This window comes from Schistocerca serialis, chromosome 1, assembly GCF_023864345.2.
Source record: "Schistocerca serialis cubense isolate TAMUIC-IGC-003099 chromosome 1, iqSchSeri2.2, whole genome shotgun sequence".
NCBI lineage: Eukaryota > Metazoa > Arthropoda > Insecta > Orthoptera > Acrididae > Schistocerca > Schistocerca serialis.
Genome location: NC_064638.1, coordinates 908,023,931 through 908,047,969, shown reverse-complemented (window position 1 = coordinate 908,047,969; position 24,039 = coordinate 908,023,931). Strand labels below are relative to the sequence as shown.

The following is a 24,039-nucleotide window of genomic DNA, read 5'->3' as shown; positions in this document are numbered from 1 at the left end:
GCTAGAACAAACGAGTAAAAATCTGAATGTCAGAATTTCCATTAATATAGATATACCATTGATTTATTTTGATGAAATCTTACGTATCACCAGTGGAAGTTAATAATATTACTTAGCATACAGTTTAGATACAAAAACAAATAATGTACGCTCATTAGTAACTGAGCAGTCAGTGCATACACTCTAAAAGCTTATTTTATTGCCATTTTTCAGGGAAACTAACTTGTGTTTTGCTACTGCAATCCAGCTGTTAAGCTTAGCAATAGCATCCAGCAAAAAATTCCCCTGTATCTACACCGAAGTGAGAAGCACTAGAGTTATCACAGTAGAAAATACTATAATCAATTAGAAAACTGCTACATTTGACACTATAGGCACTACCCTCTTCATGTCCACAACAGGACTTCCACAGGACACACTACATGTTATATTATTTGGGAGATGATGATGACAACATTTTAATTAAAAAGTACTCAATATAAGATGACGATACCTTTTAATTTTGGTGTGTGGGGTCACATGGTCTACATTCCTCAAAGTTATGCAATAATTGAAACAACGTAAAGGAATAGGGTACTGTGTTCAGAGACAAAGTACCCTAATAGGATTGTTGATTGGTTTCAAAGTAAAAGATAAGCTACATAGTAAGAAAATTCACAATATTTTACTGTGTTTTATTTCTTGTACTGCAGCCTTCTCTCCAGCAAGGGTTTCTGAACATTTTATTTTAATATACCCACTGTCCACAGATTTATGCAAGCAAATCTCATGTATCCCCCATTGATTTTTCTGTTCAACCCCTTCCACTGCGAATACCTTACTACAGATTTTCCCCTTGGGTAACAAATAGTCCTCAATTTTAATGTCTCTAGTTAATGCTTTGCTCAAAACATGTAATGTCCTACGCTTCATCTGAAATCTAACACTGTCATATGATTTTTCAGTTTGTACTTCTGCGATGCACACATGTGACCTTACCTATTTCTGGCATCAGTGCGCCTTTACGCAAATAATAATTGTTCTGTGGTTAGAGATGCCAGGTGTGGATAGCGGTTCTAAACGTGCACTGGGTGAGCCTTAGGGGGAGGGGGGGTGGTCTGGATGACAGAGGGGAGAGTAAGCCATGTAGTGAGAGCAGGCCACATGCTAGTTGTGTCTGGAAGCATGGCAAGAGCTACGAGGTCATCTGAATGATGGGTCAATGGCCCGGAGATTGCTGTTTAGTCAGCAGATGGTGGGAAGTGCATCACATCGGAATTAGTGCCTCACACTCCTACTGAATTAGGCGAGTGTTGGCATTCAGTTTGGAATTTGAACTGAGTCATTCATCTTGGCTGGAACAGTAATTCGTCCATCTGTGATCTGACACAGGTCACAAGAAGGGTCATCCTGTAAATTACACTGTTTTCAGTTAGCAAGTCTCAGGAGTATTTTTATTATTTCTTCTGGGACACATCACATTGGACATAGCGCCAAAGAGAAGGTTGGGCTCATCATTGACTGTAGTGCCATGATATTTTACGCTGACAGTGTTCTGCAAATTTCTATGTTATGTGTGGATAATCTGATGCCTTTCCATTTTAGAGTTTCTGGGCTGTGCAAATCATGTTCAACTATGTGCAATGTATCATAGAGAAGCAATGTCAGCTTCAGGGCACTTTGTAATTGTGGAGACATGTTCTCAGGTTCAACTGGCCAAAATTTTGGATGAAAGGGGAGTTAATTAATTGTTGTGATTGCAAAGCTGCTTTTAAATGGCTTACTCTAAATCACCTCATGTTCAAGAGGCAGGGTGAAAGTAAAGTGCTTAAGATCGATAGTGATAATTTGTTGTTTGCCGTTTTTGTTCTTAGCTTGGGACTTTAGTAAAGAGTCATGTACCAATGTTTCTGATACTGACGAAACGCTGATTTGTGTGTGACTGCATTAGTGCACAACTTTAAATGCGAACATTTTAGGATAGGTTTTACCATGACTGTTACTGACATTAAATGAAACAACATGTTTACTGTCACCAGTCACTGTTTATTTATCTCCACGACGTGTTTCAAAGAATTATACCTCCATCATCAGGTGGATTTACATTTGTTAGTATGACATTTGTGTGTGTGTGTGTTGTGTTACGATTTTTTGGATGAACTAGTGGCACTGTCTAGTGGAGAAAACAAAACACGATTTCAGAACATGGTTTTGGGTTTCTTTTGACAAAAAATTAAATGTATATCTAACGGTAAACTTAAAATAAAAAAAATAGAGTACCTCCAGTGGTCACAGATTCCTTTAGCTGTCTTAACGCATTATGTGTATACTGTCATACTTCCACAAAGTACAAAGAATATACACCGTAACAACATTATTATAGAATATTTTTAAGGATTTGGAGGTGCTTGTTTTGAGGTGTCGAATACATGCATTGGAATAAATACTTCAGGTGGTATATAAATCCAATTTTGAAAAGTTAAAATAGCTTAAAATTCATACTCATTTATACAATCAGGTGAAATGTTAATCATATTGACTACACCGGTAAAATTATACATAAATAACAATTTCGACTGGGATTAATAGATAGACATGAGAGGCTGGAGGCAGAGGGAGAGAAAGACAAAGTGGGAGGGAGAGAGAGGAAAGATTGATTGCATGAGAGAAAACTTTACATGGCACGTAGTATTAAGATTATATCTGTTACATGTAAGAACTTCCTAAAGGTCGGGGTTATACATTGGTTAATGCTTTAAAATATGCAGATGGATGTACAATTTGTGCGAGTAGTTGATGTACATATAGTTTCAAGCTGACAAGGGGTACAAGCTGTTGGTGTGATGATATATATGTAAATGAGGTCAATCTCTTGTACTCTTGGCAGCTGTCATGGTAACATAACTATTTATGGTAAATATTAAGAGGTGTGTGTGTGTGTGTGTGTGTGTGTGTGTGTGTGTGTGTGTGTGTGTGTGTATTTGGAGTATTTCAAGGATGTCTAGTTTTCTGCCTTTTGGTTGGATGTGTAGGATGCTGATAATTGTGTTGTTAACATGGTGTTTTGTTTGTTTCATGCAGGTGGGTGGCTATTGCTGATGTGTCGTATTTATTGTTTTTTAGTGCTGCCATGCGTTCTTTGAATCTAATTTCAAATGATCTACCTGTCTGGCCTATGTAGAAGCAGTCACAGTCCAAACATTCAATTTTGTACACACCTGTGTGATGAACTGGGTTTCGTGTGCTGATGTGAGGTAGCTTCTGTCCAATCTTGTTGTTGTCTGTGGTAAAGGATATGCTTATGCATTTTTGTTTGAACACATTGGCAATCTGATATGAAATGTTACCTAGAACGGGGATTGTGTGGAAGATGTTATTTTCTCTTTTTTTGTGTTGTGATTGCTTTGCCATTATTGAGTGTTTTAGAATGTCTACTATGGAGCTGTTATAATCATTTGCAATAGCTGTTTGTTTTATTATTTCAAGTTCTTGATCACATTTGTCTTCATAGAGTTTTAATTGGATAGCTCTATTGATCATGTACTGGAATGCTGCCATTTTGTGGGCTGTGGGGTGACAAGAGGAGTTGTGGATTGTAGTGTGTGTTGTGGTAGGCTTCTGATAAATTTCAAACTGATGTCTGTTATTCTTTATTCTAATGGTACGGTCTAAGAAATTTATACTGGCATCTCTTTGGTGTTCAACTGTGAATTTTATGTTTTCATGGGAGTTGTTGAATAACTGGTTCAACTAACTGATGTCATCTTTAGTGCCTTTAATTAAAATGATGGTATCATCTATGTACCTGTAGTAGTAGATGATATTTTTGAGAAGGTGGTGCTTGGAATTCAGGATTTTGTCTTTTAAGTTACTTAAAAATATTCTTGCTAGCAATCGAGAAAGATCTGAGCCCATTGCCAGACCATCTGTTTGTTTGTAGACTTTATTGTTAAATTTAAGATAATTGTGTGAAAGTGTGAATTCAAGCAGGTCCATTAGTTCAGTAATGTGAGTTGAAGGGATTTTTTTGTGCTTTTGCATGTTGGCATTGATTATATGTAGTGTGTGATCTACTGGCACAGAGGAATAAAGGTTTTGTATGTCAAATGAGGCAAGTGTGGCACCATCAGGTACTTCTATGTTTTTGACATGTCGTGTAAATTCTGGTTTATTTTTACGTGTTCTCTCATTATTGAATGTGTATGCTTCTTTGAGAATTCTGAAGAGCATTTTGTTGAGTTTGAATGTTGGGCTATTCCTACAGTTCACTTAGGCCTGATGGGGGTCCCATTTTTGTGCATCTTTGGTTGTGATCTAGGGCAAGGTGCTTGTGGGCTCAACCATCTCCTTTAAGAAGCAAAATGACAGAATAGCAGCGTGCCACAAAATTAACGAAATCATTGAAAAGGAAACTGCAAAACCATTCCCAGCATACAAGAAAAAAGAAGATGCCCTTACACATACCATTAAGACTAAATTAAACATCAATAATGCAATAATTTTAAAAGCTCACAAGGGTAACACAACTGTTGTAATGAACAGAGCAACATATGTAGAAAACACTTTAGACTTCTTCCAAACCAACGACATAATAGAAATACATAAAGATGCAACAGCCAGAATACAAAGAGAGGTTAAACACATTTCAAACAACACCAACTTTCTACTCACGATGCAACAAGCAAGAAACATTGTAATAACGAGCACACAAGCACCTTGCATCAGATCACAACCAAAGATACACAAAAATTGGGATCCCCAACAGGCCTATAGTGTCATTTCAAATAGGTACCCCACTCATACAATTATAGTTGGTGATTACTTCAATCTACCCTCGATATGTTGGTAAAAATGTGTGTTCAAAGTAGGTGGTAGTGATACAAGGTCATCCAGAATCATACTGAATACCTTCTCAAAAAATTATTTTGAAAAACTAGTTCAGGAGCCTTCTCAAAGTGTAAATGGTTTTGAAAACATGTTTGACCTTTCAGCAACAAATAACCTGACCAAATAGCGAACATCGAGAGAAAGATACAGGGATTAATGACCACAAGGTGGTAGTAGCTAGAGTGAACACCATAAAATCCAAACTTACCAAAAATTGACACAAAATACATCTATTTAAAAAAGTAGATAAAAATTCTCCTTGACTCTTTCCTAAGAGACAGTCTCCACTTCTTCCAACATTACTATTTTAGCATAGACTAGATGTGGTTTAAATTTAAAGAAATAGTATTAATGGGAACTGAGAGATACATACCAAATAAATTAATAAGGGATGGTAGTGAACCTCCATAGTACACAAAACAGGTCAGAACACTATTGCAAAAGCAATGAAAAAAAGCATGCAAAAAATATCAAGATTGGCAAAGTTCTATAGAAGCTCCAAATTTAGTGTCAACTTCAACGTGAGATGCTTTAATAGTTTCTCTGTTTTTAAAACTGGCACAAAACCCACAGAGAATCTGGTCGTATGTAAAGTATGCCAGTGGCAAAATGCAGTCAACACCTTCAATGTGCAACAGGTAAAGCAGAATTACTAAACATGGTTTTCTGAAATTCCTTCGCACACAAATAACTTGGAAATAGATATGGTCAGTGTAGCGAAGCAGTTTAAACTCTTAAGAAAGGCAAGGCTTCCAGTCCAGATAGTATACCAGTCAGTTTCCTTTCAGAGTACGGCTGATACAGTAGCTCCATATTTAGCAATCATACCAGGTGTACCGGTATGAAATGAGCGTTTTTTTGTGAAAATGAAACACTAATTTTGAATTGAAAAGTAAAAACATTATATTCAAAGTACTGACCATTGCTTTCTATACATTTTGACCACCTTTCTGGCAATTTGTGGACACCTTGCCAAAGAAATGTTCGTCTTTTCAAGCAAACCAATTAGACACCCAATTTTCGACTTCTTCGTAGGAATCGAAGTATTCCTCAGCCAATGCGTGTCCCATTGATGAAAAAAAGTGGTAGTCGGAAGGTGCCAAGTCTGGTGAATACGGCGAGTGGGGTAGCAGCTCCCAGCCTAGTGTTTTGATTGTATCCTGAACCAGTTTTGCTTTGTGTGCAGGTGCATTGTCGTGTGAAGAAATTACTTTGCCATGTCTTCTGGCCCATTCTGGTCTTTTTTCGATCAATGCATAGTTCAAATTGATCATTTGTTGTCTGTTGTGATTGGTATTCACAGTTTCATCAGGTTTTAGAGGCTCATGATACACCACACCTTTCTGATCCTACCAAACACAGAGCATTGTCTTCTTGCCAAATCGATCTGGTTTTGCAGTCGATGTTGATGGTTGTCCCGGATTAACCCATGATTTTTCCCCAATTAGGATTCTTAAAATAAATCCATTTTTCATCGCCAGTAACAATTCGATGCAAAATTGATTTTCTTTCATGTGTTTGAAGCAAAATTTGACAAATGGTTTTTCAGTTTTCATCTGTCTTTCATTCAATTCATGTGGCACCCATTTTCCACACTTTTGGATCTTTCCCATAGCTTTCTAACGGTCAGAAATTGTTTGTTGTGCAAAATTTAGCATTGCTGCCATTTGCTTCTGACTCAAAGTATCATCTTCATCCAATATTGCTTGCAATTCGGCATCTTCAAACTTTTTTTGGTGGTCTTCCACGTTCTTCATTTCTTACATCAAAATCATTATTTCTGAACCATTGAAACCATCTTTTGCATGTTGCTTTTGATAGAGCATGATCGCCATATACCTCAACAAGCATTCAATGTGACTCTGCAGCACTTTTTTTCAAATGAAAACAAAAAAATTAATGCTTTCCGCAAATCATCACTTTCTGGTACAAAATTCGACATCGTTAACACGATGAAAACATATGATGATGATTGTTCCATGACTTGATGTATACTACATATCTTTGACAGATGTCATACCAACCTAACAATAAAAAATTAAGGCTCGTTCACAACAAATGGTCCCTATCGACACATTTGTATTTATTTATTTATTTATTTATTTATTTATTTATCCTGTGTATCACATATTGTACAAAGTACACATGATATAGGACAAGTCACTTTTCTTAACAAATATGTAGTTTGGAGAAAAAGAAAAATAGGCAATGGACTGCCATTTAAAAAAATGTACACAAAATTGTTCATTGATGAATATAGTAACTTCACATACAGAGAATACAAACAATTTACATGGGGAACTAAGAAACATGTAGGCAATGTAGTGCTACTTTAAATTTACATAAATAATCACTGAGATTACAGAATAGTGAAAATGTCAACTGGAAACACAACAGAAGGACAATGTCATTTAAAAACTACATTAAACATGAAATTAACATTGAGATTTCACAGACAATTAAGTTTTAATACTAATAGAATGTGTACTTGTACATTCAAAAAGCGAGTTAAAAAATTTTGGGAAGTGAAACTGAAACGTAGTTGTGTAGAGTAGAAATTAGGTTATTATTTTGCCTATAGAATGTTTTACTCTAATCACAGTATTTTACAAAGGAACTTTATAAATTTGCATTACCAGGAATTCTTGTACTGAATAGATACAGTGCTTTGTCAGAAATGCCTTTAGTTTATTTTTAAATATTGGATCTGGAGCAGTTTTTATTTGTTCTGGAATTTTATTGTGTAATACGACACCCAGATGAGTTATATATTTTTGGTATGATGATGTCCTTGAAAAAATTTGATGGATATTAGATTGCCCTCTGGTATAATGAGTGTGTATATCATTGTTTTGGATTAATTTACCTGTTCTTGAGAGGTATTCCCTGGTGAATAGGATTGTTTCTTGAATGAATAGGGATGCGATGCTTAGAACATTAAGTTTTATAAATTGACATTTACAGGATTCCAGCTTTTTGAGGCCACAGATTATCCTCAGTGCTCTTTTTTGTAGTTTAAATATATTTGTGCTGCGAGTTGAATTTCCCCAAAAGATGATTCCATAGCGGAGCAATGAGTGGAACTGCGCATGGTATGCTTGCATTAGTGTGGATTTACTTGTAGTAGATTTTAGTATTCTTAGTCCATAGCACAATGATGAGAGTTTCTTTGATAAGTTGTTTATATGTGTGTCCCATTTTAAATTTTGTTGGACCCATAGACCCAAAAATTTTATTCCATTTACATTTTCAATTTTATCATTATTTAACTTTACTTGGATAGGTTTTTGATTGGATGTGGGAATTAGATGAAGTTGATACATACCGTTTTCCCACTATTAACAATTAGGCCATTTTTGTTAAACCACTCAGAAAGTTTTTTCATAGAGTTATCAGATATTGTCTGAAGGGATTCAGGGCTAGATCCAGTCAACACTATGCTTGTATCATCAGCAAACAGGATAGTTTTTTGTGGGCTCATACGTTCAACAAGATCATCTATGTAAATGAGGAAAAGTAATGGCCCTAGAACAGAACCCTGGGGAACACCATATCTTATTGTTCTTTCCTCTGAGAGGAAAACTGTGTTATTTTATTCTGTACATTAATATCGTATTGAAGTGATACCTTCTGTCTGCAGTTTTGTAGGTAAGAGCATAGCCAGTTGTGAGCCACATCTCTTATTCCTCTTCTTTCCAATTTAGCAAGCAGTATTTTATGATCTAGTACGTCAAAGGCTTTAGAGAGATCTAAGAAGATACCTGCAGCTATATTATGTTTGTCAATTGATTTCAGTATGTGGTCCAACAGTTCAAAAATTGCTGTCTGGGTGGATAAAGATTTACTAAAACCATGTTGTTGAATGCCGATTAGTGCGTGGTTTTTTATGAAATTTATAAGCCTGTCATAAAAAAGTTTTTCCAGGATTTTTGAAAAGATGCTTAATATGGATAATGGTCTATAATTGGATACTAAATCAGGGGAACCTTTCTTTAGTAATGGTGAGACTTTAGCTATTTTGAGAGCGTCTGGAAAAATGCCAGTTTTTAATGATTGGTTGTAGATGGTTGATAATGGCTTTACTATATGGGAAGCACACACCTTTAATATGAGGTCAGGTACTTCATCATAGCCACTAGAGATTTTATTGGGTAACAATTTTATTATGTTCCTAATTTCATCAGGGTTTGTTTCATAAACAAACATTGTAGCATTAGTGCTGTTTGACGTATTGGTGGAATTGAAGAACAATATCTTGCAGTTTGCCTGAATGAGATCTTCTGCTAGTGAGGTGAAATATTCATTGAACTTGTTTACAACTGTGTATGGATCTGTGACCTTAGAGTCATTAAGTGTTAGAGAAATGTTTTCCTTTTTAGGTGTTGAACTACAAGTTTCTTTTTTAGTAACTTTCCACATAGCTTTCATTTTGTTTGAAGAGTTTCTTATGAAATTGCATTCCATAAAAGTTTTTCCTGTCTAATCACTCTAAGATAAGTTTTTTTGTAGGCTTTACAATAGTCAGAAAATTCTTCAGTGACTATGTATTTTTTGGAGCAATATTGGAGAAATCTGTTTCTCTCACTAGAAATTTTGATTCCTTTTGTTACCCACGACTTTCTATTTTGATTGCTTGAAGTTTTTGTTTCAAAAGGAAATGCTGTATTAAAGTAATAAAGGAAGGTGTTATGGAAGCTTAAGAACACATTATCAACAGTTGTTTGCATGTAAACACTGTCCCAATTTTCCTTAGCTAATAGGAAGTTAAAAATCCTAATATTGTCATCTGAAAAGTTTCTTCTTTGAAATACTTTTTTGGGGCTGATTTTACTATTTTCCATGTCAACGCTCAGTAGCTGAGCATCATGGTCACTGTATCCCATGCTCAGTACTTCACCAGTGAATTTGTAACCAGTATCAGTTATGAAGATTTGATCAATTATTGAATCAGTATGCTCTGTTGATCTTGTTGGAGAGTGTATTGTGGGGATCATATTAAAGGATTTGATCAAGTTTAGCATTACTGTTTTTTGATAAATCAATGTTAAAATCGCCACAAAGTATTATTCTAATATTTAATGAGCTGACACTATTCAGCAGAACTTCTAATTTGGTCATAAAATTTGGAATATTACTACTTGGTGCTCTGTATACATTTATAATTATATAGTTTAGTTCAGGCAGCTTAACCATAGAAAGCTCAAATTCCTTATCTTCAGATAATGCAATCTGTTCATTTAGGCCTACCTCACTGAATTTTATCTGGTCCTTTACAAATATAGCAGTACCGCCATGTGTGGAGAAATTCCTACAATAAAAGCTTGTTAATGAGTACCTTGGAATAGAGGTTGATTGAATTTCTTCTTTAGACAACCAGTGTTCGGTAATACATATTACATCTGATTTATTTGAGACTGAAGTAACACTTCCAGCATTTGAATCTTATTTCTGAATGACTGGACATACAAGAAATGATGGACTTTGTGACTTTTCAGTTAAGGGTTTAATTAATTTCTTTTTTAAAGGTATTTCTGACACAGCACTTACCCTAAAAAATTGGCCGAGATTTTATTTTTGTGTGTGGCTTCTTGCACGCAGTTTTCAGTAGCAGAGATGGTTTTGAGTGGTTGACACAGTTCTGCTTCCATCAAAGCTTCTGTTTTTGGCCTAAACCATTTTGTAATTTGTGGTTGTTTGGCGATCTTGATACTTGGGGCTGATTTCTTCAGGATATGATTTTGGAGTTTTTCTACTATTTGGTCTTTTCCTAACATATTTAAATGTAGTCCATGAGCTGTATGAAATCTTCTTCCTAAATTGTATGCATCAATTATCTCTACGTTATGAAATGTAGAACATATTTCTGATATCAGTTTGTTTGCAATATAAATTTCTTGGTTGACACAGGACCAGGAAGGCAAATCATAACAATGAGGAATGTTAACAACGAGTACATTTGTATGTAATAGGTTGTTTAAGCATTCCTTCATTTCTTTTGCAAACCCTTTTGTTTCATTCCTATATATATCGTTTGAAGCACCTAGAAGCATGACAAAATCACAATTACTTAAGTGAGATACATCAGTAGAGTTTGTTAGTTTATTTACCTCACAAAACTGCGCTCCTGGCTTCACAAAACCTGTTACCATTAAATTACATTTATCTTTCAATAGTGCTGAAATTCCACGTCCATGACTGTCACCAAGCACACAATTTTTTTTGTTTATCACAGTTTTGGGGCTAGAAGATTTTGAAACGTGTTTTTGCTGTGTAGATATATTCTGTTTTTGCACATTCGGTAACCTTTTTTGATAACTATGAACCTGTGTTAACTTTGCGGTCTTGGGAGCAAATTTATTGTATGCAGCAGAAGTTTGTTTTTCACAATGACCACCGTTTTGTAGTAGGATATCGAATTTGTTTTTTTGAGCTATTACTGAAGAAGAAACACTATTTACAATATCTGGACACTTTATTTTACACAGACTCTGTTGTGTAGGTTCCACATTTTGCTTAATAACAGGCTTTTCTTTCAGATGGTGCACCATTTGATCTTTTGTAGATAGGCCTACCGTTTTTTGGAGCACGGCAGGAGAATTTATTACTAAAGACAACGAAATGATTGCGCTATGGTTTGCGTTACCGGTACACCCAGAACGTGTTGGGAAACTTGAAATGGCGACGGAATCATCGGTTACTGTGTACAAAAAAATGGCTCTGAGCACTACAGGACTCAACTGCTGAGGTCATTAGTCCCCTAGAACTTAGAACTAGTTAAACCTAACTAACATAAGGACATCACACACATCCATGCCCGAGGCAGGACTCGAACCTGCGACCGTAGCGGTCTCGCGGTTCCAGACTACAGCGCCAGAACCGCGCGGCCACTTCGGCCGGCCGGTTACTGTGTACACTTTATTTCTATCGAATTCACTTATGCCCTGCTTGCCGGATTTTAGTTTTCCATGATCATTTTCAAGACATTTGAGTCTATCAGCTAACACTGTTTTCTGCCAAGGATCTGCGCACAATTTCTTGCAACGAATTAATAGTTTCAACTAGTTTTGCTTTGTCAGGATGGACTTCACATGTTACACACTTACATTTTGATTTGGATGATTTTTCACTGCAGGTTTTTTGCGTGGCACTAGACTTGAAACTTTGCGAAGCACTTTTGTTGATCATCTTCTTGCTATTGATGCCGGATAACATTTGAAAATTCTAAATAACTGGAGGCACAAATTCACAAAACTTCTCAATCGCCGCCATCTTGATGCTCATTTCATACCGGTACTGTTATACAACCACTCAATCATAGAAGGATCAGTATCTAACAACTGGAAAGTTGTACAATTCACACCAATACCCAAGAAAGGAAATAGGAGTAATCTGCTTGAATTACAGACCTATATCACTAGCATTGATTTGCAGTAGGATTTTGGAACATATTTTTCACTTTAACATTATCACCTCGAAGAAAAAAATTTACTGACAAATAGCCAACAAGGATTCAAGAAACATAGATCTTGTGAAACAGAACAAGTTCTTTATTCTCATGAAGCAGCGAGTGTTGCTGATGGGGGGGACATTAAATTGATTCCGTGTTTTTAGATTTCCAGAAAGATTTTGACACCATTCCTCATGAGCAACTTGTATTAAATTGCATGACTATGAAGTATCGTCTCAGTTGTGTGACTGGATTCACAATTTCCTGTCAGAAGGGTCACAGTTCACAGTAACCAATGAAAAGTTATTGAGAATAACAGAAGCAACATCTGGCATTCCCGCAAGGAAGTGTTATAGACTCTCTATTTTTCCCAATCCACATAAATGGTTTAGGAGATAATCTGAGCAGTCCTAGTAGATTGTTTGCAGATGGTGCTGTTATTTACCATCATGTAAACTTCACCAAATGATCAAAACAAAATGATTTAGACAAGACATCTGTACGGTGCAAAAAGTGGCAACTGACTCAGTCATGAAAAGTGTGAAGGCATCCACAAGAGCATTAACAAGAATTTACTAAATTTCAGTTACACAATAGATCACACAAATCTGAAGACTGCAAACTCAACTAGATACTTAGGGATTACAATTCTGAGTAACTTAAATTGGAAAGGTCACACAGATAATGTTGTGGGGAAAGCAAATCACATACTGCAATTTATTGGCAGAACACTTAGAAAATGTAAAGAGTCTGCTGAAGTGATTGCTTACAGTACACTTATCCACCCTCTTCTGGTGTACTGTTGTGGGGTGTGGGATCCACATCTGATAGGATTGACAGGGGACATTGAAAAAGTTCAAAGAGCAGCAGCTTGTTATGTATTATTGCACAATAAAGCAGAGAGTGCCACAGGCATTCTAACGGTTTGGACGGCTTAAAGTTTTGAAGTATGTATTCAAACTTCCACTTCTTTAATGAGATGACTTAATTGAGATGTTCGGCCAACCTTCCTTGGTGCTTAGCCTGCTGCTGCTAACCCTCTTTCTCTTCTTCTCTGAATCATGTTGTTAGTTACAGGAATTTCTCAAGACTTTTGCTACTTATAAAAATAAGTAGACGTACAAAGTTTCATTTGATTCAACCAATGATGTATATTTGAACTTCAGACATTTTACACAATACCACTCTTCACATAAATAAATACTGGTTAGTAAGTCTCTCTAGTGTCCAAACATAAAGTTGGCTTAATAACCATGTCCATTCTCAACATGAATCTTAACACACGTCTTCCCTTCGACAAGGTTCCCCCCCCCCCCCCCCTCAACTGTCCTTTCTTCCACTACAATAGTCATGGACACTATTATCACAGAGTTACATAAATGCACTCACATCTAAAATATCATGTGTTCAAGATGGTAGAATGACAAGTGGTTTTAGAATTTACACCGAAATTCTCGAATCACTACAGTACGAGTATGATACATGAATCAGGGTGGCAGTCATTAAAACAAGGCAATTTTCACTGTGACCGGACCTTCCCATGAAATTTCAATCGCCAATTTTCTCCTCAGAGGGTGAAAAATATTTTGTTAGCACTCACCCACATAGAGAGAAATGATCATCATAATAAAACAAGAGAAGTCAGAGCTCACATAGAAAGATTCAAGAGTCTGTTTTTCCTGCACGCTGTTTGAGAATGGAACAGTAGGGAAGTACCTTAAAGGTGGATTGATGAACCCTCTTCCAGGGATTTAATTGTGAACAGCAGATTAATCATGTAGATAAAACTTTGTTCAGCTCTTCTTCAATTTCTCTCTTCAGTCTGAGGGTTTAGAAGTATCACTTAATTGATCAATAGCAAGTGGTCAAGTGCAACAATTCCAGTACAAGGATAATGGTTAATTAGAAACCCAAGAAGAATGCATCTCTTTTTGATTGTACTGTATTTTATCAGAATCTAATTTCTGCATCTTTAATTGCCTCTAAAATGCATTAATCAATTCTTGTGTTTAGTCAGATTTTCCATATTATATAGCAGACTTTAAATGTAAAGTCTCCCACAGTCTTAATTTCTCTTCCGCCATACTACTGGATAACAGTTTTGCTCTGCCACTACTTCTTGATTTGTATTTGGGAAGCTGTTGCTACATTGGGTTATTCACAAAGATATACAAATATTTTAATATGTTATTCTACAAGTAAAACTAAAGAAAAAAGTTCATATAAAAAAGGGCCGCAAATGTTTGGTTATGGACTTATGGCTAATAAATGTTTTGCCTGAAATTTAGCAACTTCGCTAATATGTAGGCATCGCAAAACTGTATGAGGTTAAAGTAAAGCACGATTTCCATTTATTTTGTTGTTGTTGATCTGGTGAATTTAATAGAACATGTCCCAGATGTGTAACTGAAGTAGTTTTCCACAACATCCAGAGAAGCAAAGGCATAATTTTGGAATATTTTTAGCTTATTAACTACTTGGTCCAATTTGTTTTTTAAATTCCAGACAAACACACAAAGTTTTCAACAGAAGTTGCAGAGAATTTAATTTTGGAAAATGATGGTAATAACATTAACTGAAACTGTATGAATGTGTCAGATACTCTGCTTTTATTAATACCATAGCACATGTGAATTCATGTTAAACTGGAAAAAACAAAGCTTTCAATGAACAATACAGGAAATGAATTCGTTTCAAGGTCGGGAAACAACCGAAACAACTCACTAATGGTGACCAATAATGACAAATTTTTCTACATTCTTAATGGAAAGTAAGCAAATTTACTTGTATAATAATCTTTGCTTCTCTGAATGTTCTGGAAAACTAGTGCAGATACACACCTGGGAGATGTTTTATTAGATCAATAACAACAAAATAAATGGAAATCATGCTTTACTTTAACCTTGTACAGTTTTGTAATGGCTTCATAGTAGCAAAGTTGCTAAATTTCAGGCAAAATCTTTCATTAGCCACCTCCGTAACTAAACATTTGCGGACCTATGTTTATATGAACTTTTTCTTTAATTTTACTAGTAGAATAACATTTTACAATATTTGCCTATCTTCTTGAATCACCCCGTATACACACTAGTGGAAGAGAAAAGTTAAGCACACAGAAGGACAGGAGGAAACTAAATGAAATTTCTCATGTTGATAGGATGTGTGATGTTATTTTGGTGATAACAAATCTGAGTTGAACTTAGAAAGAACTTATCAGTATGACATTGCACCAGCTCTGGCCTTGATGCATGAACTGATTTGATAGGGAAAGATGTCAAATCTGTTGCATCCTCTTCTAGACAAGCTGCTCCACACCTGTTGTAACTGGTATTTGATATTCTAGATACTGGCATTGGGATGGGGTTGACGTCTGAGCCGGTCCCACACACATTCTATCAGGGACAGATATTATGATCTTGTCGTCCATGATAGTATCTCAAGATCATGCAGATAGTTCATAGAGGCATATGCCAGTTGAGCATGACTATTGTTCTGTTGAGAAAAGGCACCACAATCCTGTCACATGACAAGTGTCTGCACGAGAATGCAGGAAGTCCATGACATACTGCTGCACCATCAGATTTTCCTCTGCCACTATCAGCCATGAACTGACGTCACACCCAATGGCTCCCTGCTCCTTGATGCCAGGAGTAACATTGTTGTGCCTCTACAAAACATTGGATAAATAGGGTATCTCCCAAAGTCACAGCCATACTCACCAATTATGGTCATCCAATGTAGTGCAGAACCTTGATTCATCACAGGTGCCATTTGCCAGGCATCCATGCTTCCTGGTCATGGCATCACTCCAAACACAGCCATTTGTGTGGCAGTGTTAATGGCAGCCTACACATGGAACAGTAATTCCCTAGTCCAACTGTTACTAGCCTCTGACAAATGGTGCTGGATACAACAGAATATTGCAGGGAGTCCATTACTCGTTCACAGATACGGCACACCCAGATGTGAACTGGGTTACAATGTGCTCGGTGCACAATATGGGATCCCCTCTTATGGTGATCAGATGCGTTTGACAGGAACATGTTTATCTGTCAAGAGGACAATGTGTGAGCCCTTCAACGACTACCGTAGCAGAATATTGTCAAATGATCTTTCACAAAATCTGAAAACATTTGGTCAACCCTTGAACAAGAAGCCATGCCCAGCAGTTGGAAGAAAGCACCCAACATCCTTAATGATTTGTTGTAAAATCTTAGAACATATTTGGAGTTGAAACATGAGGTATCTCTGAACAGAATGACTTCTTCCATGGCAACCAGAATGGGTTCTGAAAACATTAATCATGGGAAACACAACTCTCACTTTCTTCACATGATGTAATGAAAGCTTTGGATGAAGGTAGTCAAGTAGATGCAATATTTCCCGATTTCTGAAAAGTGTTTGACTCAACACCACATCCACGCTTATTGTCAAAAGTACAATCATATGGGGTATCAAATAAAATTTGTGACTGAATTATTTTTTGTAGGAAGGGCACAGCATGTTATCTAGGATGGAGAGTGATCTTCAGATGTAAAAGAAACTTTGGGTGTACCCCAGGGAAGTGTGTTCAGACTCTTGCTATTCATTCTGTATATTAATGACCTTGCAGACAATATTAATAGTACCTCAAACTTTTTGCAAATGGTGCAGTTACTTATAGTGAAGCACTGTCTGAAAGAAGATGCATAAATATTCCATCATATCTTGAAAAGATTTCAAAGTTGTAAAAAAAAACCACACATAGTAATCCTGTGACTATAATATCAGTGAGTCGCAGTTGTACTCAGCCAACTCCTACAAAGACATGGATGTAACACTTTGTAGGGATATGAAATGGGATGACCACATACGCTCAGTCATGGGTAAAACAGGCGACAGACTTTACTTTGGTTTATTGGTAGAGATCTAGGGTAATAAAATCAGTCTACGAAAGAGACTGGTTACAAATCACTTGTGGCATCCACATTAGAATATTGTGGAAGGATGTGGGACTAAATAGGGCAAGCAGGGGATGATGAATGTATACAGAGAAGGGCAGCATGAATGGTTACAGGTTTGTTTGAATCGTGGGAGTGTCAGAGATGCTGAAGAGACTGAAATGACAGTCTCTTGAAGACAGATGGAAACTATCCCAAGAAAGCCTACTTCAGGAACTGTCTTTAAAAGATGACTCTAGGAATATACTACAAGCACCTACATACCACTCCTGCAGGAACTGTGAGGCCAACTTTAGATTAATTCCACCACACACAAAGGCATTTAAACAATCATTCTTCCCACACTCCATATGTGAATGGAATGAGGAAAAGCCTCAATAACTGGTGCAGTGCAACACATCCTCTGCCAGGCACTTCGCAGTGGTTCATAGAGTATGTTGTAGATATACAACCTTGACAGTGAGTATGCCTGCCCTCATATTCCCACGTAATCCAACATCAGCACACAGTCATAATATCTGAATGATCCACAAATCTGGATATTGCATGATCCTACAAATGAAGACCCAGAATGAGGCCCTTTTGAAACTTTGTAATGTTAGGATAACACTGTCTCACATGAGTATGCTGCATCTCTGAGAGCTTCACAGTGATAACTCAGCTGGTGCTGTTCAAGTTCCTAACATGCTCTATCAGGCCCTCTAACAACACTAAACCTGAATGTCACTAACGCACTCTGGTGGCCGGTCTACCTGTCAGAGAGAACTGCATCTCTAATCGTTTACACATCTGCCAGTGATGTGTACATGTAAGAAGCAATACTGGCATATGACCATGTCTTCTGGATGCCATATATTCTTTTTTCCCATGCAGTGTATTTTATGTGCATTTCACCCCCCCCCCCCCCCCCCCACCCCCAGGAACCAATGAGTCTGAAAAGATAACCATTCTTCAATACTACATTTGACATGATTTAATTCCTGGTTAGAATCTTTTGTTGACATTGGAAGTGACAGCCATAGGTAAATAATGAAATGAAATGCAGCTCTGTTAAATCAAACTGTATGCATAGAATAAATGTTAAAAAAAAAAAAAATGAAAGAATCTTCAGCTCTGTCTTTTGTGGTAGATTGAACTAAATGCTTCATGTGTGTGTATCTGTATTAATATCCATGACATTAATGTCTATATATGTGGGTAATGTGACACTTTCTTCCCTGGTATAGAGCAGTGTCAGTATCAATGAAATTTTATGCACTTTGTTGTTAAATTCACCCAAAGTCAATATCTGTAACTGAGCTGACTTTTCCTACATTTTGAACACTTAATAAATGGATAGCAGATGACAAGCATGACTGTACTTCTCCACAGGATCCATGTAATGGATGTCTTAAAACTGCAACCTCTGAAGAAAATGTTGAGAAAAGCATACAATGTGATAATGGATAATCAGCCATCAAGAAGTTGTGTGAATTAACTTGTACCACATGCATAAGAAGAAAGCTGTATTCTGTTTGCTTTATACATATGCTTGTGTTTGCAGGAGGTATTACTGCTAATTTTCAAACATATTTGTGAGGCTATCAAATACCACAAACCTTTGAATGATAGAATGCTCAGCGGTGGAGAGCCAGGTGATTGATTTATCATGCAAGATGACCTTTCATCTTCAGTGAAATCTATATTTTCACCTCTCTGAGTTTTGCGATACCAGATGAAGATGTTCTTGAATGCATTTTCATTTGAACATGAACCACACATCATTGTAGTGACATGGCTCAGTCCCTTGGGGGCAACCTAAAATTAACACACAGTTTCTGTTAAACCACAAAAATAGGCAGTTTTAAAATAAAGCATCCAACTAATATATATAGTAATCTGTAAATATAAGAACAATGCTTAAATGTCCAAATAAATACGATAGCTCTATGAAATGGTGGGAAAATATTAACAGCTAAAATGAAAAACTATTATATATTCATTTTCTGACCAAGGGGTTGTTCTAACTTCAACCTCTTGCTAGTCATGCATAAACCAAATGGTGAAGTACTAGTAGTGTTACATGCTTGGACCCGTAACCAAGTAATAGGAGAGGAAAGAGACCAATCAATATCAATGGAAGAAATTTAATGTAGATTACAGAACACTAAGTTTATCAGCAGATCATTCTAATGGACAGATACTGGTAAGTATCATTACACCCAGAATCAAGGAAGATGCAGTTTTTATTTCTGAATGAAGATCTTACCAATTTCAAGCCTTCCTTTTTGCCTTAAATGTATCAGTCTCTGTATTTATGAGAGCTCTTGATATGGCACTTGCTAAAGAATTGTGGTGCAAGGTGATTTTCTATGTTGATGATACGCTAACACTTAATGAAAGATGGGAAGCACACAAATGTTTATTACAAAGAGTCTTAGAAATGTTCCATGACAAAAAATTGACAGTAAAACTGTTGAAGTAGGCCTTTAAGACAAAAGAAATAAAATTTTAGGACATATTCACATGACTTGACCCAAACAATGTTGAAGAAATCATATGCTGTCTACTGCCTCAAAACTGAAAACAGTCAAAAGTCCTTCCTGGCTTTGGTCGGATTTTATAGAAGATTAATACCAGGCAGAAGTATATCAAATGATCGCACATTAAATTTCTTAAAAGAAAAGACTAAGTAGGGCTGGTGTCCCAGAGGAATCAGCACCTTCAACAAGGTCAAAGAGAAAATGAGTTGAGTGAAAAGTCTGAGCCACCTTAATTTTGAGGAAGCATTTAAAATGTGTACTGATGCATTAGATTTTGGATTAGGCTGCAACATCTTTCAGGGAGGCTTCAATAGTGAAGACAAACATTACAACATCACATTTTAAAGTAGAGTCCATAATAAACATTAATGTAATAATACAGTAGCTGAAAAAGATGGCTTTGGCTGTAGTATGTGGCTTCAAACACTTCCAGTATCTTTTAGTAGGACACAAAATAACTTTCAACACAGATTATCAAGCACTGGCATTTCTAAATCAATGTGGTGAGTTTTGTCCTGCAAGAATTTAATTCTGAGATTTTAATACATCATATGTCCCCAAAATGTAATACTACCAACAGAACTGACTGACGAGGAAAGGTCAAGAGTAGAAATGAGAATTTACTATCCGAAAACAGAAGCGCATAAAAAGGGAGTAAAGGTAGTTGGAAATAAGATTATGAATTTGCAAACAAAAGAGCCCAAATTCAAATTAATCATTAAGAAAAGCTGGGTGATATCAGGGGAAAAAAATAGGTAAGGAAATTTTAAAACAGTGTGTTGTAGTGGAATGGAACTATTAACACCGAGCTTGGTGTAACAGACGAAATTGTCCAAGCCCTAATTGTATACATACTAGAAGGATATGGTCACTTTGGAATTAGGAAATGTATATAGCCTTATGAGCAAAATTTACTATTTTAAAAAACTGGGAAGACAGGTAAGGAACAGCATCTGGACCTGCCTATTATGCTAAGAAGTTAAAATTTTGCTGATATTTCCAAATATAAAAGTGTATAATATTATACCAAAGGGATTGCAGGGCCTCCTAGATGCGGATTTTTTTGGTACTCTACCCAGGTGCATGGAAAAAGTAAGCTATGTATCTGTGGCACTAGCATGCTGGTCCAAGTTGGTAGCGCCATATCTAGTACAAACCACAACTACATAGAGAGTTATTAGATGCCTAAATAAGGATTATTTTGTTGAATTGCAAGTACCCACCACATACTATTGGATAAAGGATCATAATTTGTAAGCTTTGAGTTTAAAGAATTCCTCAGCAATCAGGGCATAAAACAACTGCTAACCTCTAAGTACCATCCCTAGTGTAATCCTACCGCATGCATAATGTAAATACTTGGAAGACTGTGTCATGCCTTTTGTACAAGAAAACATACAAGGTTAGCAAAGGTCAGGTGCAAGAATTTTAAAAAATCCTCATTGTGTTACATCGTATGAATAATGACTTGACTGCTTTAGAGATTGTAGGCAAGAGAGTAGTAGATGAGACGTTACCCACTTTATTGTTACGGTCATCAGAAAATAATTGTAAACATGAGTGAACCCCTCAAGCAGTAAACGCTGATCTGATTACAAGTTCAGAGCAGCGACTGACAAGGCAAAATAAAAATGTTATGGAATCTCATTATAAGAAAGGAGAATTATTTGTGGTCAACAAGTATTTAAAGAGTTCCAGGGTGGAAAAAGGAACTGGAAGTTCTTTCACCTATATAGAGGAACTTACCAGATAATAAAAGTGGCATTGGTGCAAGATTCCATGACTGTACTGCACAGGGCAGATGAAGAGGTATACTGGAGGAATTCAGACAACACCCAGTGTCACAAAAGAGCTGACAGCTATAAATCACAATGATTACACTAATTTTTATATTTTTGTAAACTCTGTATTGGTTCTAGTTTCACTTTTAGTTACAGGGAAGGGTTTCCATAATTTCTGTAAGCCTTTTACTTACATTAGTTAAGAAACTGGGGTTGTTAGTGCCTCAGTGGGGCAAAGTACTTCTAAACTATGGACATGCAGAAAGGCTACTAGCAAATCAAAGCTGACTGGAAAAAGACTGCCTTCACAATACCCAATGGCCTCTACAAGTTCAAAGTTATGCCGTTTGGATAATGTAATGTTCCAACAACCTGTAAATGTATGGTGGGCCACCAGCTTCGACACCTTAAATGGACGATGTAGTTTTGCTATCTGGATGAGATTGTCAAATGTCATCAAAAAATTGGAAACTTGTAAGCTGGTTGACAATCACGCTGAGGTGTGTTCAGTCTGCAGGCGTTCAAATGACTTTGAAGAAATGCCTCTTCATCACCCAAGAAATACCAATTTTGGAGCACCTAGTTAATGGTGATGGACACCGTCCTCGTCCAGACAAAATAAAACCAGTTACAGATTTTCTAACTCCTCAGCCCATTTGTGATGAGTGAAATTTTCTGAAAATGTGCTTATACTAATGGCAATTCACACATGGGTTCTATACCAATGTACATCTCATGCAAGAATTACCACACCGAGATGCCAAATTTTCTTGGGACAAGGAGCCTCTAAGATGTTTCCTTGTCTTTAAGGAGGTCTTTACATCTTCTCCGGTCGTAGCAGTGTATGATGAGAATGCTGAGATAGAACTTCTCCTCAGACAAGTGGATATGGGGCACAAGCAGTCCGAGTGCAAATTCAAGAAAGCACAGAAAAGTGTTTTGCAGCTGCTTGGATTATTTACAAGCTCCAACTATATTTACTTGGCAAACCATTCACCACTGTGACAGGCCACCATTCTCTACACCTACTGACTGTCTTGTAGAATCCATTGAGTTGGATAAGGACACCAAACAGCCTTTCAAGGAATCTTTTGGTGGAACACAGCAGCATAGATGAAATCTCATCATGATACTGCTACTTAGCAGACAGAAGATCCAGCACTGCTGAAAACAATAGAAGTCTTAAAGAAGGAAGAAATCACTGAATGGGAATTAAAATTAATAAATGGAACATTTATAAGAGGAATTATGATCCAGTAGGGCAGAAATGGCTGCTTGTTATCCCAGATCATCTTTAGCTACTTACCCTGAAGTAATTCAACAATGCTCCAACATCTGGTCACCTGGGATTCATGAAGGCTCTAGACAGAACTAGATGCAGTTGTCACTGCCAAGGCCTCCACCAATCTGTTAAGACCATGTGAGCCACTGTAAGGAATGTTAGTGATGAAAGCATTTGCAGCAATTAGTTCCAGGGCATCTGGTGGAATTCTGCCCGCAACAGCGGTATTACACCAGATGAGATCAACCTACTGGGGAGATTCCTCAGTTTGACAAAGAGGTATCAGTGGTTAAATATCTGCACTGATTACCTATTCCACTGCACATCACTAACTTGTGCCAATTTCTGAAGCTTTGGAAATTGCAAGGTTCCTTCTAAAAGATATCATTTTGAAGGATAGAGTCCCCCATATGATGAACTCTGATCATTTAATACTTTTCCAGTCGAGACTAGTATCATATGTAATTTCTCATAGTGACATCACCTACAGAATGAAAACCATCCACCATCACCAGAAGAATGGCCTCACAGAATACTTTAACAAGACATTGTAAGAAATGCTATTGGTGTATGTTGATGTCTAACAGAGATTTGGATACAATACTGCCTATTGTGACAGATTTAGAGCCCAAAACAACAATGGATACACTATTTCCGTTTCAAGGATGATTGTATGAATCATCTCATCACAAGGACCAATGAAGCAAGACACACACTCCTTGGACACTTCAGAGGAAGACCGAGTGTGCTATGATTCTGAGCTCTGGACAGTGAAATACAGCCCCGGGAGATTTGGTATGTACTTTTATGACTGTGCAGGGATATAAGAAAAATTACTAAAATGTTACTTTGGGTTACATTACATGCTCTGTCGTACATCAGACTTCACATACAAAGTCGATGATTTTGACTTGAGATCAAGAAGATAAAATCACAGACACATTCTCGACGTCCTGCATATGAGATCCTACTACTGCTGCTTGGATTATTTACAAGCTCCAACTATATTTACTTGGCAAACCATTCACCACTGTGACAGGCCACCATTCTCTACACCTACAGACTGTCTTGTAGAATCCATTGAGTTGGATAAGGACACCAAACAGCCTTTCAAGGAATCTTTTGGTGGAACACAGCAGCATAGATGAAATCTCATCATGATACTGCTACTTAGCAGACAGAAGATCAATGATGGGGGCTT

General features: G+C 36.8%; 1 protein-coding gene across 1 annotated transcript in view; it reads right to left on the bottom strand.

Moving 5' to 3' along the window:
* Positions 1 to 24,039, bottom strand: part of LOC126411964 (4-aminobutyrate aminotransferase, mitochondrial) — a 101,926-nt gene that overhangs the window by 55,223 nt on the left and 22,664 nt on the right. Inside the window, exon 5 of the mRNA XM_050081405.1 lies at positions 18,852 to 19,050. Coding sequence (XP_049937362.1) covers positions 18,852 to 19,050 — 199 coding nt within the window. The remainder of the gene's footprint in view (positions 1 to 18,851; positions 19,051 to 24,039) is intronic.